This window comes from Eucyclogobius newberryi, unplaced genomic scaffold (assembly GCF_026437365.1).
Source record: "Eucyclogobius newberryi isolate DKJ021-1_F unplaced genomic scaffold, fEucNew1.0.hap1 SCAF_8, whole genome shotgun sequence".
Taxonomy (NCBI): Eukaryota; Metazoa; Chordata; class Actinopteri; order Gobiiformes; family Gobiidae; genus Eucyclogobius; species Eucyclogobius newberryi.
The window spans coordinates 3,816,240-3,831,861 of NW_027316500.1; the positions used below are offsets into that span (position 1 = coordinate 3,816,240).

The 15,622-nt window shown below is 39.4% G+C and overlaps 1 protein-coding gene across 1 annotated transcript in view; it reads left to right on the top strand.

Moving 5' to 3' along the window:
• The window catches only part of cdh5 (cadherin 5), a 100,871-nt gene that overhangs the window by 27,128 nt on the left and 58,121 nt on the right, over positions 1 to 15,622 (top strand). The window contains exons 2-9 of the mRNA XM_072437289.1: positions 183 to 401; positions 1,810 to 2,089; positions 5,457 to 5,576; positions 6,042 to 6,209; positions 6,757 to 6,938; positions 9,237 to 9,344; positions 9,425 to 9,567; positions 13,580 to 13,713. Coding sequence (XP_072293390.1) covers positions 183 to 401; positions 1,810 to 2,089; positions 5,457 to 5,576; positions 6,042 to 6,209; positions 6,757 to 6,938; positions 9,237 to 9,344; positions 9,425 to 9,567; positions 13,580 to 13,713 — 1,354 coding nt within the window. The remainder of the gene's footprint in view (positions 1 to 182; positions 402 to 1,809; positions 2,090 to 5,456; positions 5,577 to 6,041; positions 6,210 to 6,756; positions 6,939 to 9,236; positions 9,345 to 9,424; positions 9,568 to 13,579; positions 13,714 to 15,622) is intronic.

A 15,622-nucleotide genomic window follows, 5' to 3' on the forward strand; every position in this document is an offset into this window, starting at 1 on the left:
CTAAATGTTTCATCGGGGTCCCAGCATGCCGAGGTTTAAGAGTGCTGGTCTTGAATGATAGGCAGCTAAGTCCTTGGTCGTCACCCTGGCACTCAACGACGACGTTCTGTCCGCCGCTGATAAGTGGCTTCAGAGCGATCTCCTTTACCCCGCGCTTCATTCCTCTGCACTGCCTGTTCCAGATGATGGCGCGACCGGAGCTGTGGACCTTGCTGGCCCTCTGGTGCACGTTGGCGGATTTCGGAGCCGCGTTGGGGGAAGCAGAGGAGCAAGGTCCGGATGAAGCTGTAGTGGGGAAGGAGTCGTATCCCATCCTGCTCCGGCAGAAGCGAGACTGGATCTGGAACTCGCTGTACGTGGAGGAGGAGAAGCCTGCGCCCGTCCCGTACAAGATAGGACAAGTGAGTGAACATGAATTTTTCTAATTTTTTTGATTTTTTGACTTGGTTTAAGCAGACAGAATGTAAACACTTTGGTATTTAATATTAGGGCTTGGCAATATGACAGTTAAAATCTAATTGGGGAATGATCTATGAGACAACATGCTAGTTTAGTAGAATCAATGCATCTATGTTATGCTTGGCACAAACTTAATTTTTCAATTTTTTTTATCAGATTCATTCTTGGAAAATAAACAGTTTTACAAATAAACGTCACTCAAAAAAACTTACTACTTAAACTGTTAAAATGGAGCAGAACAGAGTCACTTCAGTTTTCTGCATAATGTCCATTCCAGATTGCATTTTATAAGCTTTTAAAACAGGATCTAACTTTTGTTCAAAAACCACAATTAGTTTTTACAAGCATTTTTTTTTTCAATGTTATTTCACCAAAAAGTACTTTATTTGTGTTAAGTTAGAGGTTTCTGGAGTGTAGGCCTCAGTACTGTACTGGTATTATGAAAATGTACCTTTTGGAGATTTTGACCATGTTATGCTCATCTTCTCTGACCCTCACAAATCACTCTGTTTTAATTTTCCCCAGATTGTTGCTTCACAGGTAAAAATCTTTTAAGTTTTAAGAGTTTTTAAGCATCACAACAAACAAAGGGCATAAGGGTAATGACTCTGCATAGCAGTCAAACATGAAATACTAATGACCAAATGACCAAAAGACAGTTATTACAGTCCGACAGTCAAGCTCCTTAACTCAAAGTAGCACTTATAACGGGCTAAAGGGCAATTTCAGTGTCAGGGTGCAATGAGCATTTAGACAATTCATATTTTTATTTAATTGTGTTGTTTTTTAGTGAGAAGATGTGTTCTTCTCATCCAAACCCTTTTCATAGCACTGTTTGTGTGCTAACTTGTATATGACAAATAAACCTAAACCAAAAGCATGTTTAAAAATGCAGAATATGTCCACTTTACGGTAGTTTAACATTAAAACGTGTGCAAAGATCCGTAAAGTATTAATGATAAAGTAAATATAATGTAAACACCGGAATTTGAAATGATGGCTTGAGTTCAGTTGCAGTAGCTGCCCACACTACATGAATGAAGAGAACATTGATCATGATCGCAAGCGGTTTAAATGCTCAGAAGTGACACTGTCAGCTTCATTGTCAGTCATGTAAACAGAATCTAAATAGTTCAGGTTTCGTCAGGTCCCCCGCTGACTCGTCTCTAGTTAAAATGTTATCACTGTCATTTCCATTCACTTTGATGCTGCACACCCCAGGGTTTAGTTTGTGCAAATCAGCTCTTTGATAAATATCTCAACAGTTTAGCCCCAAAACTGCCTCTCCCCCAAGTTCATGTGCAAACTCACATTTCGATTATTCTTTTTGTTGTTCTTTTTGCGTTACAGCTGAAGTCCACTCTGCGCATGGACGTGAAGAAGTTCAGCATCGACGGAGAAGGAGCCAACACTGTCTTCACCGTGGACAACAAGGGCGACCTGTTTGTGACCAGGTCTTTGGACAGGGAGGAGAAGCACGTGTACCATCTGAGCGCCAAGATGTACGACGGGAACAACCGGCTGGTGGAGGACTCCGGGGGGTTCGAGGTCATCGTCAACGACATCAACGACAACATGCCCGTGTTCCCCAAAGGCTTGAACGGATCCGTCACTGAGAGGTCCCCTGTGGGTAAGTGGGCCACACCAGAGTACATTTGAATCATCATTTGGGGAAGTGGACACGATTCAAAATGCTTATTATGTGTTTCTATATTAAGATTACTTTATAGTTTTATCTAAAAACTGATAGTATTACTAATGGGAGTAACGTAATAATGTGGATGTATGCTAGTCGTGTTGAATTCATATTTTGGGTTGATAATTCTATATTAACCAGTATTTAACCAGGTAAGAACCCATTGAGACCTTTTTTCAAGGGTGACCTGGGGTTGCATTTTTTAAAAGATACATTTTTTTGCATTTTTGTATTGTTATTGGCCTTAAAACATGCTCTTGAGTACCTCTGATAGCGCATCTCATGTTTTAGAACTAAAAGCATACGTTTTTTTCGTATTTCTGTTCGGCGTTCCTACCTCAGGAATTGTACTAGCACTCAATCTACTGGCAGCAGAGGGAATCACAAAGGGTAGAAAAACGCTAGCTTTCTCCGGTTAACGCAGGCGCTCAGTTGTAATGAACATGATTTGATGAAGAAACTCTCAGAACACATCTGATGTTGATTTACGGACTTAAAAACAGCAAAGAAGATCTCGGAGCTCGACCTTTGACTTCATAAAACTGGGACATTTTCTGAGGCGCAGAGGGGAGCGGACTTACTAAACAGGATTATGAAACAAGCATGAATGAAGCTAAATACCACTCCAGGTATGTTCTTATGAGAGCATAACATTATAGCATAGATTAAAGTTCAAGTTCACTACAAGATCTTCAGTGTGTCCAGACTATGATAGTTGCCAGGCAAGACTAGGAAACATGCGCACACATCAAATTCTTACACTCACTCATTTTTGTTTTGTAGATTTGTAAATCCACTTCTGAATATGCTCAGGTTCTATCTCCTTGTGACGGGTGATCATGCTAAGTGTAGTTGTTGCTTTCAACATTTTAGGTTTTAGGAGTATCCCAAAGAAAAAATAGATGCCAATTAAAAAGGTGTGAAGGAAACTTTTAAAAAGCAGCTTTTAAAGAAGAGCCATTTCACTGCTAAAAATGTATTAATGTGTCATCACTTTATATGTTGTTAACTTCACAATTTGAACTTTTTGGGTTATTATGATATGTCACAGTGATAAGTGACAAAAATAGGAGACAGATATTTCTAATGGCACGGACCTCGACAAATAACAGACCATTTTCTCTATGGATTTATTTGTCTGAGACTTTTCTTTTCTTCTTGAACCTTTGGGGCCTCGACTCTGCAGCTGGAAAACGCGGTCTCCAGTTTTCCCAATGGGACTGTAAACCTCAGGAGGAGCTGAATGCATTTGTGCTCGGGGACCAGGGCTAAATTTAGTTCTGAGCTTTTCCCTTACCCCAAACATCCCCTCGGTTCTGGCCTGGGGGAACGAGATGCCTTCAGGGGGCTTTGGCAGAAATGTTACTTTTGACACTGTAAAAGAATCCCTTCAAACCCACATCATTATTTCCTCCTAACCGAGCCAAACAAATATATTTAGAGCTTAAGCCCAACCCGAGTGTGACAGACACTGACAGGAATAAAATGAGTGAATGCAAACACAACGTTGAAAATAGTAACTCGACCCAGTTGAAAATGTTTAGATTAATCAAAATTCCACATATCGATTGCAGTTTGGTCATTTGCAGCTGCTTATGTTGCAATTGTGCAATTGGGCCAAATACAATACGATATGGGCCTCTTTTTGGCTCTTGAACTACTTGGTGAGAAGGTTGAAATGACAGGAACAATGTGATCAGTGTAGTGACTTCTCACCCCGCAGCAAGAAGGTTGTGGGTTCGACTCTGGCTCTCCGCTTTCCCCCATCAACACAAAACATGCCCCATGGGTAAAATCCTCCAGCCAAGATAGTCCTGACCAAGTCCAGCACACAGACCTGGAGACGGGCCCCTGAGGAGAGGCCCGAGCTGCAGATGGGTCAAATGCACAGGACACATTCCCTCACGGGACAATAAAGTGCACCTTAAGGAACACATTTTTAGTACCACTTTATAACAACTACACCCCTTTTTCCCGATATATATTTCTAGTTTTTTTGCTACTTTTCTCAAAAGGGCAAAACCTTAAACAACAACAACAACAACAACAACAACAACAGCAACAACAACAACAACAACAACAACAACAACAGTGCACTCTGGCTCATTTTAAGTTAACAAAATGATATTTCCTGAGACACTATCATACATAAAAACACAGAGGATTTTATGCCTTTATGTTATAAAACCTCTCGGAAAAATTGCTGAAAGTGCGAACCAATCCACAGTACGCTATAAAAGGGTCCCATATCTTATGCAAAACATTTTCTCTGTTGGACATCTTACTTGTAAAATGGTCCAAAGACACATAAAACTGTCCCGAGTCATTGTGACTTACAGACGCACACACTCATATTGTGTTCCTCTTTCTCAGGGATAGTGGTGCTTAGTGGATTACGTTGCATAGGATAATCATAAGTAACAGAAAAGATCTTGTCAATTTGGCATTTTATAAAATGCCAACAATGTTTTTCTATAGAAACTGTAGCAGAGTGCAAGACTACCAACCTCTATTTTAGATAAGACATAACAGAGAAAGCTCTGAATTCAATTTATGTCGCTGGGAAGGAGCTTTTAACCTTAATAATAACTACACGTCCCATTTTATAAAGCACAGACACAGACTTAATTCATAATTGCTGAACCCTTCTAAACTAAAACTAAATATGTATTAAATGACAATTCATAACCTTATACGCATTGAGAGGAGATGTTTTGTTCACCATTAAAACTTCATGGGTCGTGATTTGTCTCTGAGTCAGACGAAAACTGATTGCAAATGCATAGGTGATAATTGAAAATGGAAATAAGATGAGAATTGGATGGCATATACAACCATTATGACCTTTTCAACGCCATGCAATCTGCAATTTCATTTAAATCTTGCGATAGATTTTCCCACAACCGGGACTTTTCTATGTGCCAGAAATAAAGCATATATATGGTTTTGTGTAGGTTTTGTGTGTAAGAATTAGATTGGAAAAATATCAGGTAATTATTCCTTGACGACAATACATTGGACAAGTGACCTTATCTAATTGATTTCTACTATTATGTTTTAAAGATTTCTACTTTAAACACACACTATTGTACCTGCTAATACCTGTACCTGGTTCTTTATACATGAATAATGCATTGGATGTATACAGTGCCTTTCAATACATTACATTGCATTGTCTTACTCATTCACTCTACTCTTGATGGTGGTAAGCTACTTCTGTGGCCAGAGCTGCCCTGGGACAGACTGACAGAAGCGAGGCCTTTCCTGTCACCACAAACCAACACTTTTTTCTGAATTACAGGGACTGAAATAGTGGTGGTGAAGGCCACTGATGCTGATGATCCCTCCACTGCAAACGGAGAGCTGCGCTACTCCCTGGTCCGCGGCGGAGATGGGAAATTCCAGATCAACGAGGTCACAGGTAGGAATATTATACAATTAAAGCAAAAAGGTTTGAACTGTCACCTGAGTCCCTAAAGATTCCTCTTTCTCCAATTAGCATACTCTAAATTAGGTCTGAGAATAGAGGTGTAAATGGTGATAAATCGTACCTTAGCTGTGACTGACTGTTCTTTGTCAGATGAACTGAAGAAGCTAATTGGATGAGTGGCAAAGCATCTTCACTCTTAAAACTTTTGTCCAGTTGAGTGAGTTCAATTTCCCCTTGCTATGGAACCTACCCTGGCGTCTGAGGGATTACAGTACATCTTTCTGTTGAACATGCACTTATTTTTGTAGCATAAACACTATCAAGTCTTGTTTTTCTGCCAAAGTCTGTCTTGTGTTGCAGATCCATTGGGGGCGATAAAAGTCAGTCTACCAAAAGAACAAAAGTAATAAAGAGAAATAAGGGAGTGCGTACATCACTCTGATCTTGTTTTTCCAGGTATGCTGAGCTGCAGCCAAGGGGACCTGGACCGGGAGAGCGTGGGGCAGTACGTGCTGGTGGTCCGGGCACAGGACATGAGGGGCAAACCTTCTGGAAGCACTGCCACCACCTCCGTCACGGTCGAAGTCAAAGACATCAACGACAACATCGCCTCCTTCATCACAAGTAAGACAGGCCTCCGAGCAGTAGAAGTATCTGTACTTTCTACTGCATTACTTGTCTGAACTGGACTGAAAAGTAGAAGGCACTTTTTCACGTGGTTTCAGGGGTTTTATTTAGCACATTCTTGGTGACATTCTGTCCAAAGGTTCAAGCCCCAACTTTGATCACACAAAAATACATAAAATTCACAAGAGAAATAAGGAAAATGATTAAAATAGCTTCTGTTCACCGGAAATGAGCAGAATTATATATATTTTTAAATCCCTACATTGAACACGTTATACAATTCTTACTCTTACTCTCAAAGCACATTTTTAAACGGTACTTTTCATCTTCTTCTTCAGTTACAGCATTAAGTACTTCTTCCCCGACTCCCTCTGAGCTTTTAATAACTGCAGCCGGGAATCACAAGGTCACTCGCAAATCAACATTTCACATCATACTTTACGGTCACCACGTTTGGAATGGTTTTTTGGGTTGGCGCACTTTGGAGGCGCACAGTAATTGGCAGAAGTGTCTCGGGTGTAATGCCATGGCGTTGCGTTGGCAGATCATTTCGAGGAGACCGTGCCCGAGAACCACAAGATGAATGAGAAGATCACCATTCTGAAGCTGGAGGACAGAGACGAGCCCAGGAACAAAGTGCCCAGGATCTCCATCGCCGGGGACTACACCAGAATGTTCAACGTGGAAATCAACTCGGAAAAGGACGGGAACCTCATGCTCAGACAGGTACCGCACGTCTGTCACGGCCTGCTAATCTTCTGCAAACTCGAATTAAAAAAAAGCCCCAACGGTTTAGTCTGAAGAGTACAAAGGACAGTTTTCAAATACAGGACAAATAACATATTGACACTAGCTTATAGAGGGGTGTGTCGTGACTTGGACGTGAGGCAGATTTGACTCAATATTTCATGATTTGGGCAGATTTTAACATGCCAAATACTAAACTTAGCCATCATTAAACAGTGTTCTGAGTATAGAGTGATACATGTATTTACCAGCAGCTGATCAGGTTGTGCCACTGCTTTAAAGTTGACTAGTTTGTATTGTTTCAGCTAATGTGTCTCCGTGGAGGTTTTTGGCACATTCTAATATAGACCCTTTAAAAGTCTGTAAACAAAAACACTCTAAATCCCAGAATGGAAGAAACTAGAGGCAAAAGTGAAGTGGAACATGTGTAAATCTGGCAGAATATTACAAAATATTAAACATGTGTCAAATGAAAACCACTGAAATGCATGTGAGCAACATCAGAGCCTGGTTTGATTTGGATTATTTAAAAGGAGCTTAAAACAGGCACAAAACATTAAAAAAAAAAATTAAAACGGAAAAGTAGTTTTTCATTTTATCTACAGATATATCACATATTTTTCCACAAATTACTTTTTGTGAAACTCAAATCATTTTAAGACAGTATCCTTTCATCCTTTGTAAAAAAAAAAAAAAAATCTAAACTGTAGTTTTTCTTTTGTGCTTGAAACTTAAAACCATTAGCATTTAGAACTGTTGTCAGTTAAATCATGGAAACGTCGGCTTCATTTGCCTTCAGTCGTCTTTAAAAGCTCTATTCCATTGAACTCCTCTTTTCTTTGGAAGTGTTTTTCAAGTATAGAAACTTAACTTGAGCACTTTGAATAGTTTGAATCCAAATATTTGGGACATCTAAAAGAAGCTCAAATCAAGTGTGTAATAGCTTGCAGTAGCTGTGGCTCCAAACAGCGGCCGCTGCGCTCTCATTCTCCACGCCGGGAGTGTTTACATGCTGGAGTAAACCTGCTATCGGTCACACACCGGTGGAGGTCTTATTGTGGCTAAGCTGTTTACACATTGCCTTTGATAGCCTGCGCCGCGGTACCCCTGTTAGCGTGAATAATCCTGTTAGCTGAATGTGCCTCTCTACCTGCGCTGTCCCGTGTGCACACACAATACCGCTATCTTTGGCGCTCCTTTAGCACGCAGGGATCGAAGCGCTAATCCCAGTCGAGATGTGACGGGAAGAACGGCTTCCTACCACATATTTGTCGACATGAAAGTGTAAGTACAAGACTGCCCCGATAAAACATTCAAAGGAAGCTCGTCCTCCCGCTGCTCCAACAAGTTTAGCGCGAAAGAAAGGGGAGGTGTTTTTTATGCCTTAGCTGTCTCCCAGAGTGGAGCCGTGACATTTGAAGCTTTTTTACGCCTGCGCTGTCAGAGAACACAAAGGTGTGAAAGGGAAGGATGAGCGGAACACAGTGGGGGACAGGTAATGGCTGTTGCAAGTGATTGAGCGATCAATTGGAAACGCCTTATTGGAAACTCACAGTTCAAAGTGTCGTCTGTCAGACCTGAGACAAAGCTGTTAATTTCATTTATAAATGCTGTGTTGCCTTCACAAAAAGTACAGGAACAAAAAAACTGTATCCCATTAAAATGCAACACATTTTGAAATGTTAGTACTTAAAACACTGAGATGCCATTTTGTGTTTTCAAAAAAGGCTAAAGGTGAACATGGTAAACTGACGTAGCTTTGCTTTCATAGCCAGAAATAGAATATTATAAATCCTACAGCGCACAAAAACACCATCTGAAGGTTCCAATTAGGACATTGGATTTTATGATTGAGGAGCGAGACATCTGTCCTAAAGATGAGTGTGAGGATCTCAAAAACACACTTAAGAAGAGAGATGCTCCGCACAACTCGATTAGCTCCATAAAGATGATTTCATTCTCACCGCTGTGACGTTTCGGGTGCTGCTCTTCATCAGACATTTTATAATTGACTTTAAATTTCAGTGTGCAATGCAATTAAATGTGATTTATCATATTTCAGAATTGTGATTACACAATGTCCACTTGTTTACACCAAATTATTGCAATGAATTAGTCCTCAGCACTGTTTGCGTGGGTCATAAAGAGTACTACAATCAGGAGTGGTGCTGTGTTTTGAATCTGTTAAAAGTTTGATTCCGGTATATTCCGGTTTCTTTGGGCCTGTGGGACTTGACTCACAGCAGAATAATGATAAACACATGTCTCGTCCTCCAGCCTTTGGACTATGAGACGATGCCTGTGCACACCTTTACTGTGGAAGTGCGGGAGGAACTGGCAGTGCGCACTCCCGAAAACAGCCGAATCGCCATCACCACGGCAACGGTAAATGCCTCATTTTCAAACAAATGGATCCGAGTGTGATACGACATGAATTCATTTATTTGTGCTTCATGTTTGAACAGGTCACGATAAAGGTTTCAGACGTGGACGAGCCCCCGGTTTTCTCCCAGTCCAGCTACACTTTCACCGTGCTGGAGGAACGCATCGTGCAGAACATCGGCAGCGTCATGGCAACGGACCCAGACAAGGCCAAGAACATTATACGGTACGCACAAGTATTCTATAGGAACATCATACAGTACGCACAAGTATTCTATAGGAACATCATATGGTACGCACAAGTATTCTATAGGAACATTATACAGTACGCACAAGTATTCTATGAGAACATCATATGGTACGCACAAGTATTCTATAAGAGCATCATATGGTACGCACAAGTATTCTATAAGAGCATCATATGGTACGCACAAGTATTCTATAGGAACATTATACAGTACGCACAAGTATTCTATAGGAACATTATACAGTACACACAAGTATTCTATAAGAACATCATATGGTACGCACAAGTATTCTATAAGAGCATCATACGGTACGCACAAGTATTCTATAAGAACATCATATGGTACGCACAAGTATTCTATAAGAGCATCATACGGTACGCACAAGTATTCTATAAGAGCATCATATGGTACGCACAAGTATTCTATAGGAACATCATACAGTACGCACAAGTATTCTATAGGAACATAATACAGTACGCACAAGTATTCTATAAGAACATCATATGGTACCCACAAGTATTCTATAGGAACATTATACAGTACACACAAGTATTCTATAGGAACATTATACAGTACGCACAAGTATTCTATAGGAACATTATACAGTACGCACAAGTATTCTATAAGAGCATCATACGGTACGCACAAGTATTCTATAAGAGCATCATATGGTACGCACAAGTATTCTATAAGAGCATCATATGGTACGCACAAGTATTCTATAGGAACATTATACAGTACGCACAAGTATTCTATAGGAACATTATACAGTACGCACAAGTATTCTATAGGAACATTATACAGTACACACAGGTATTCTATAGGAACATCATATGGTACACACAAGTATTCTATAGGAACATCATATGATACGCACAAGTATTCTATAAGAACATCATATGGTACGCACAAGTATTCTATAAGAACATCATATGGTACGCACAAGTATTCTATAGGAACATCATACAGTACACACAAGTATTCTATAGGAACATTATACAGTACGCACAAGTATTCTATAAGAACATCATATGGTACCCACAAGTATTCTATAGGAACATTATACAGTACACACAAGTATTCTATAGGAACATTATACAGTACGCACAAGTATTCTATAGGAACATTATACAGTACGCACAAGTATTCTATAAGAGCATCATACGGTACGCACAAGTATTCTATAAGAACATCATATGGTACGCACAAGTATTCTATAAGAGCATCATATGGTACGCACAAGTATTCTATAAGAGCATCATATGGTACGCACAAGTATTCTATAGGAACATTATACAGTACGCACAAGTATTCTATAGGAACATTATACAGTACGCACAAGTATTCTATAGGAACATTATACAGTACGCACAAGTATTCTATAAGAGCATCATATGGTACGCACAAGTATTCTATAGGAACATCATACAGTACGCACAAGTATTCTATAGGAACATTATACAGTACGCACAAGTATTCTATAAGAACATCATATGGTACGCACAAGTATTCTATAGGAACATTATACAGTACACACAAGTATTCTATAAGAGTATCATACGGTACGCACAAGTATTCTATAAGAACATCATATGGTACGCACAAGTATTCTATAAGAACCTCATATGGTACGCACAAGAATTCTATAGGAACATCATATGGTACACACAAGTATTATATAGGAACATCATACGGTACGCACAAGTATTCTATAAGAACATCATATGGTACGCACAAGTATTCTATAGGAACATCATACGGTACGCACAAGTATTCTATAAGAACATCATATGGTACGCACAAGTATTCTATAGGAACATTATACAGTACACACAAGTATTCTATAAGAACATCATATGGTACGCACAAGTATTCTATAAGAACATCATATGGTACGCACAAGTATTCTATAGGAACATCATACAGTACACACAAGTATTCTATAGGAACATCATACGGTGCGCACAAGTATTCTATAGGAACATCATACAGTACACACAAGTATTCTATAAGAACATCATATGGTACGCACAAGTATTCTATAGGAACATCATACGGTACGCACAAGTATTCTATAAGAACATCATATGATACGCACAAGTATTCTATAAGAACATCATATGGTACGCACAAGTATTCTATAGGAACATCATACAGTACACACAAGTATTCTATAGGAACATCATATGGTACACACAAGTATTCTATAGGAACATCATACGGTACGCACAAGTATTCTATAAGAACATCATATGATACGCACAAGTATTCTATAAGAACATCATATGGTACGCACAAGTATTCTATAGGAACATCATATGGTACACACAAGTATTATATAGGAACATCATACGGTACGCACAAGTATTCTATAAGAACATTATACGGTACGCACAAGTATTCTATAGGAACATCATACGGTACGCACAAGTATTCTATAAGAACATCATATGGTACGCACAAGTATTCTATAGGAACATTATACAGTACACACAAGTATTCTATAAGAACATCATTTGGTACACACAAGTATTCTATAAGAACATCATATGGTACGCACAAGTATTCTATAGGAACATCATACAGTACACACAAGTATTCTATAAGAGCATCATACAGTACACACAAGTATTCTATAAGAACATCATATGGTACGCACAAGTATTCTATAGGAACATCATACAGTACACACAAGTATTCTATAAGAGCATCATATGGTACACACACGTATTCTATAGGAACATCATACGGTACGCACAAGTATTCTATAAGAGCATCATATGGTACGCACAAGTATTCTATAGGAACATTATACAGTACGCACAAGTATTCTATAGGAACATTATACAGTATACACAAGTATTCTATAGGAACATCATACAGTACACACAAGTATTCTATAAGAGCATCATATGGTACGCACAAGTATTCTATAGGAACATTATACAGTACACACAAGTATTCTATAGGAACATTATACAGTACACACAGGTATTCTATAGGAACATTATACAGTACACACAAGTATTCTATAGGAACATTATACAGTACACACAAGTATTCTATAGGAACATTATACAGTACACACAAGTATTCTATAGGAACATTATACAGTATACACAAGTATTCTATAAGAGCATCATATGGTACACACAAATATTCTATGAGCACATCATACAGTACAAGTATTCTATAAAAGCATCATATGATACACACAAGTATTCTATAAGAGCATCATATGGTAAGCTCAAATATTGAGGCTAATGGTTCATTCTGAAAGACAATAATATCTCGAAGAGGAATCAAAGATGGCTGTTGTACTGGTTTCAATGGCCTGTGTTCCGTGGCGTATGACACAAAAAATACTTTGTATTCTGCATTTACTTTGCATCACCGACTGTTCTGTGACAACAGAAATATGCACAACATGATCAGTGCTAACAGATTAGCACAATGGCGGCTAATGCAGAGCTAGTGCGAGCTGAGAGTTGGACTAGGCTTAATATATCACACAGCAAACTTCAAAATCCCCTCAAAATGTGACCTTTGTGAATCTGTCGGTCCCTGACAGCCCAACACAAAGAGTTTGATTTCACAAAGTACAATACAACAGAGTGGCCACTAATCAAAGTCATTTAAGGACAGAGGGGAAGTTGATTTCCTTGATAAATAAATATGTTTTTTCATTCGCATTCTCCAGAGGCTGATAGAATTGTCCCCTCTAAGTCCTCTAAGAGTATGTAAATGTCCACACACCATCACTCCACTGCACTCAGAGAAGTCCCGTCTCAAACATACTATTAAATGCCTTGTTGTTGTTGTTGTTGTTGTTTGCACTGCTTCACTCCTCAGTGAACTGTCCACATCTTTCTTATTTCACTGACACAAAAAGAAACTCAAATAAACCCTTGTGTTGTTTGTTTGAGAGCAAAATGATAATAAGTGGAGCCGTCGCCCTAAACTAAAAACTGTATTGTTTGTCATTTTCAGATACTCCATCTTGAGTCAGGACTGTCCATTCTCCATCAACCCCAGGACCGGTGTGCTGTCCACTGTCCGGCCCCTGGACCGCGAGCTGGAGGCCACACACATGTTTCAAGTTAAGGCGCAGGAGGATGGGAGCGGTACGTCACCCAAAGGCTTTTATTCATACTCTTCTCAGACAATAGATCTTTACACTCGGAGCATCTGCTTTGTGTTCACCAAAACACACATTTATAATGAAAAGGGAGTGGGATCTATTAGTAAGGATTTTTACAAACGCCTCGCGCTGCCTCAACACCTGGAAGCACAGACATCTTTGTTCTGTACTATATATATTTATACAGGGGATTTGAAAGCATCTTTCCTTAAAAACATTGCCAGGCATCAGTGTAGGAGAAAAAGGATTATGTGTAACTAAGATTACTGGACTAAATATTTTAAGTTTTTTACTTAAGTTGGAATTACCCCAAAAAAAGAAGAAAAAAGCATTATATCACTTTTCTAGTTTCCATAGAAGTGTTATTGCTTTGCCAGGAAGATTCCACAGAATGGCATTAAATATATCAATCTAGCATTATTAAATTAAAGGTGTTTTTATTGCTAGGAATGACACTTATACATTCTCACTATGGGCGGGGTCATCCGTACACAGATCTGATCCGTAACTTTGGCTGGTGGATATGTATAGTGCCTTACTGTGGAACATTCTGGTGTCTATGTAATCACACTTAGAGAAAAGCATTGCCTTTACTTTCAGCCGCATAAATCCTCTTTTAGGAGGAGTTAGTTTGAATGTTCAGTGCAGAGACAATGTCCCTGTTTATGGCGTCTCTATTGAGCTAAAGATAGAGTTCAAGAAGACGCCTTCACAAAAGGACATCAATGTAAAGTGGAACATAACAAAGAAGGAAATGGATAGTGTCTTTAAATGTTCAAACCCGACTTCATGATCAAGAGTGTCGTTTCAGCAGGGACTGGATTAAAAGAGAGTAAATATAGTCTCAATTATAACTATTACCTGCCCTTTTGTGTAACCTTTTGTGAAGCCTTTACCCCGGCAATATTCACTATCATTACATCATTGAAAAGAAGATTATGGTCTGATTTCTTGTTAAAAATATTCATTCATTGGACCCAGAAGATTATATTTGTCGAACAGTTGAATAACTTTTGTCCTTGGACAGTGTTTTTTTTGCTCAAATTATGAACCACTGAATCTTTACCAAATGGCTGCCCTCCCAAGTACTTAAAGAAAGGCACGGAAACTGTATCATGAAACAATATATTTTTATGTTTTCAAGTTGAGGAAAAAATGCATTTGAGTTTGAGCCATTTGCAAGTCTCATTCTCACGCGCAGTCGTTCATTTATGGTTTGACTTTGCACATCAAAATGCTTTATCACCATTTAGGATCCACATAAATCACCTTAATACCTGCTTTTTACGACTTCCTTTGCTTGGGGAAATTGTCTAGCATTTTCCTCGGGTCTTTGGCCAATAAAAAGAAACACACAAAGCAAAGGAAAACAATCCGGGCATATTTTATCTTGTCTCCCTGTAACCCCCCAAATCCCCCCAGAGTCTACACAGTTGCAGTTGCTTTGTCTTATATTTCATCACTTTTTGGGTTGTTAATATAAGTGCACTCTCTCTCCCTTCACCTGCCTCCTCAGCCTCTCCTTCTCACCATCGTTGCATGGCCCCAGGGTCTAAGCGCCAGGGTCTCATCGCACGCAGCGTTCTCTTTCCTATTTCAGTCTTTTCTCTATTGGCACCGCAGCAGCAGAAGCATGAGCCCCCTCACATCATTTATGTCTCTGCCTGCTGGGGTCTAAGCACCAGGGTCTATTCATTCAAAATTGCTTCTCACTCTTTTACTTCTCGACCCTGTAATTCCACCGCAGCAGCAGAATAATCAGCCTCCTCAGCCTCTCCATCGCTTCTTCTTCCTTTTCCTTTTTGTCTGTTTGCTGGAGCCTCTACCTGCCGAAGTCTAAACGCCAAAGTTCATCCATGAAATATTTGTATTTTCCATGTTTCTGTGTCTCT